The 3971-nt window shown below is 37.3% G+C and overlaps 1 protein-coding gene across 1 annotated transcript in view; it reads left to right on the plus strand.

The window, feature by feature from the left end:
• The first annotated feature begins 710 nt into the window (after positions 1 to 710).
• LOC122791691 (GTP cyclohydrolase 1-like) overlaps positions 711 to 3971 on the plus strand; it is a 149158-nt gene continuing 145897 nt past the window's right edge. Inside the window, exon 1 of the mRNA XM_044059621.1 lies at positions 711 to 1114. Coding sequence (XP_043915556.1) covers positions 727 to 1114 — 388 coding nt within the window. The 5' untranslated portion in view covers positions 711 to 726. The remainder of the gene's footprint in view (positions 1115 to 3971) is intronic.

The raw sequence follows: 3971 nt of genomic DNA on the forward strand, positions 1-3971 counted from the left end.
CAGCACTGCCTTAGCAAGCAACTTGCAGCAAAGATGCATTCTCCAGTACTGACTGAAAACTTAGTATCAGTCTCTTCAACATTCCACATAACCAAATGCACTCATACCTCTCATAAGAAATCTGGACAAAAGTAAAAATAAATGTGGGGCAAAACAAAAAAAAAAAAAACAAATAAGGTCAGATTGTAAATACTTCTCCTATAAACTCAGAGTTGATAGAATAGCTTTTGCATTGCTATGCATTTTCTGAAGGATGTTGAAGCCACACCCCGACCCCATGTGCAAAAATGGGAAAAGAGGTTGTGGATGGATGGATGCAGTCTGAAATTCAACTGTTTGACATTGTTTAGTGATTTCAGTCCTCAATGATCTTCCCGAACACAACACATTTTAAGAGGAGCAGACAAAAATAGTAGTCAAAAATCTGGACATTCTGCGAAAATCTGGACTATTGAGAGAGGTATGGCTGCACAGTAATGCAGTGCATTAATAGTTAGATAAATGAGACCGACAGTTAAAGACCACAGGTCCTAACCAGTTTAGATAATCCGGAACCTAAGCAGTAAAATTAAAAAAGGCAAGTGATTAACAGTGCCTGAAGCTGCAACATTTAGGTTTGTATTGGAACAGCCTGCTGCATTCGACGATGACGTCATTGTGAGGTAAGCGAGGACACAGTAATGGGATTCAGTGGGCTAATAGGGCTGCAATATAAATATAGCCTGAATGGAAGGGCGCTGCAACAAGTGTAAGGGCAGAAAAACCCTTAACCTCAGCCAAGCAGCAGTAATTCTTCCTCTTATATTAAGCATGGAGCTTCACAGAGCAGCATTTGACATGAACGGTTTCTGCAAGGGCAACTTAGCAGAGACCCAAACCTACGGTGATATAAATGGTTTTAACGATTTAGCCGTAGAATCAAACCTGTTAGTTCAGTACAAGCGAGACAGTTCCTCTGAAAAAGAAGCAGATCATCTCGATTTAGAGACTGCTTATGCCACAATTTTAAGAGGGTTAGGAGAAAATCCAGAGAGAGAAGGTCTGCTTTCAACTCCCAGGAGAGCAGTAAAAGCCATGCAATTTTTTACAAAAGGTTACAACGAAACCGTTTATGGTAAGTCTACATTTCGTGAAGGTGTTGCTTAATTACATGACGTACAGTCATGGCGTATAAATGCTTCTCGACTGTCCTGATTTTCGCAGTATGCCCAGATTTTTACCTCATATTTTTGGTCTGTTCCTCATAAATTTGTGATTTTCAGGCTAATCAGTCAGGGCTGAAGTCACTAAATAATGATACCATTTCAGTTTCAGACTTCAGAATCATTCTGAAAATATGTGCTGACGTAAAACTTGTTATTCTATCAACGTTCTAAGCTTATAAGAGCAAACTTTGTCCCTATTGTTGGCTATCTTCCCACTGTTTTTGACTTTGTTCAGATTTACTGTGCTAAGAGCTTGAGAGGTATACACTTGATTTTTTTATTCTGTTATGATGCCGTGTATTTTTTCGGGAATGCTACCTGTTATACGGTATCTACATGCTTTTATTGCACACGCACATTTTAGTTAACTTTTTACACTTACTAAACTCGTTTTCACCTACAGCTTAATACACTACTCATTGCTTGGAGGAAACGTGGTGTAGACATGTTTGCATTAGCTGTAGCTCTCGTATTTCCCTGACTTTCGATTTATTGGACGATTCGTACCTATCAACTGTCCAGACCTGATTTTTTTCAGAATATCCATATTTTTGACTGATATTTTTGGTCAATGTCTCATAACATTTCTCGTTTTCGAGCAAAGCACTGAAGATTGAAGTCGCTGAATAATGACATATATTTGCGTTTCAGACTTTTTAATTCAGAAAATGCATGCTAACATAAATCATTCTATCAACTTTCTAAGTTTATAACAGCAACATTTAAAATATGTCCCTAATTTCGGGCTTTTGTCCCTCCATTATTTTAGGGTTTATCCACATTTCTTGCACTTAGATGTTAAGAGGCATGCTGAACATCCTGAATCTGCCTTACAATTTTGGTGTGGACCTCCTAAAATCTGTGATTTTGTAAAAAAGTGGGTTTAAAATATTTGATTATGCTACTAACATTGAAATTGCAGCGGTTGTTCAGAAAATGCATATTGATAAAATGTTACTGCTCTAAATACTTTTTAAGCAAATGCCAGCAGTATTAATAAAAGTCACTTATTTTGAACTTTGCTCCAGAATATGTTAGGCTTTGTCTCTCTCTCTCTCTCTCATTTTTAGAGAAAAGACAACAAGAGCCCTCTGTGTAGCTACCACATTTACACTGTTTTCCTTGTCCATTGGAACAGACTAAAATGCAACGCAGAACGCTTGCTGTAATCAGATTAGTATTGTATACAAGAAACAGTGTTCTGGGGGGCTATGTTTTATAATGAAATAGTGGCCTACCCAGGGTTGTGAACAGGCCATTGGATAGCCTTGAAATGCCTGGATGGCTACCTGGGGGCATTAGTGTTTGCAGGCTATGCAACAATATTGATTTAGAAGTTGTAACATTAGGTTTCTCTTTCATGGGGAAAAAAACTATAACAGCATTCAAAATGGGCATATTAGAACTAAAGTGCTATAATATTATTTTTAACTACTTTTGTTTCCTCAGTTATAAAATACAGTACTTTAAAATGTGGCTGTAAATTTCATTTAATTATAGTGTGTGTGCTGATTTCATTGCATCTTGACAGAATGTTTTTAATGCAGCTGGTGGCAGCAGGACAAGTAATGTCCTTTTTTTCTTGCTTGTCTTTTCCCAATGATGCCTGGAATAATCTCAGCTAACAATGTAGTGAGTGGAACATTTTCTATGAGAATGAAACTAATTACTGTTTTAGGTTGAGAGTTTGTAAAACCTGTAAAAGAGTTGTCAGTTTTGATTAGCTTCAGAGGAATAGCCACCTCCATGTAGACACACACACACACACACACACACACACACACACACACACACACACACACACACAAAACAGTAACTCCACAGCACAATACCATTCATTTGTTTCCAAATAAAAATCTTCATTTTTAGGATGTTTCATCTATATAGTTTACTGAAGATGATAGCCAATGAGTCCACCTTCTGTCTAGGACTAGCCATCGGTCTCCAGCAGGGAATACTTCAGCAAGCATAACCCCCATCATTCCCCCAAAAAAGGAGACCAGGCTAAATGTAGTTTAATCCTTCCCGCTGAGTAGCCATTCAGAGGTTAAACAGTTATTCATTCCCAAGCTGCTGGCAGAAGAGGTAGATATCCTGCCTCCTTGCCAATGATGAACCCAAGAAATAACCATGTCTTTAAGTACTATGTAGTCTCAGAGCTGAAATTTAGTTGCAGCCAATCGCCTTATACTTCTGCAGTTTTCCATGTATGTATAATGCACAGCAGTTTATGAATATTTAACAAACCACTTGCAAGTATATTAATATGTAACCATCTAAGCCTTGATTAACAGAGACTATTTTAAAAGCTGTAATTCACAATACAGAAATATGAAAGGAGTTCAGAGCTAGTAATTATCAGCATATGGATCCATCAGTACTCACAACCTGCAACTATGTTGCTCATTTAACTTATTGTTTTAAAAGTAAGCAGTGGAGTACTTTTGTATTTTTATACAAACATAATATATCTCACCATAAATGCTGTTTTAGCAGGAATGAACACCTCATACACTCTCTTATGTTTGCAGGCACTATAGTCATGGAGATAATGTTTATTGAGATGTGTACATAGCTTTGCTTTAACATGACCCTGCTAGGCTCACTGACACTTACAGATCAGTATATAGATGTTTACATTACCTTAATGCCTACAGATTGTATTTCAGAACACATCATTTCCACTTCCCTTTAGCAGGCAGCTTATTTACGTTTGTCTGAAACATTTATTTTGACTGTTAGAATAGCACAAACTAAAGTTTGTAA

The sequence above is a fragment of the Protopterus annectens genome, chromosome 1.part0, assembly GCF_019279795.1.
Source record: "Protopterus annectens isolate FY-2018-M chromosome 1.part0, PAN1.0, whole genome shotgun sequence".
Classification (NCBI taxonomy): Eukaryota; Metazoa; Chordata; order Ceratodontiformes; family Protopteridae; genus Protopterus; species Protopterus annectens.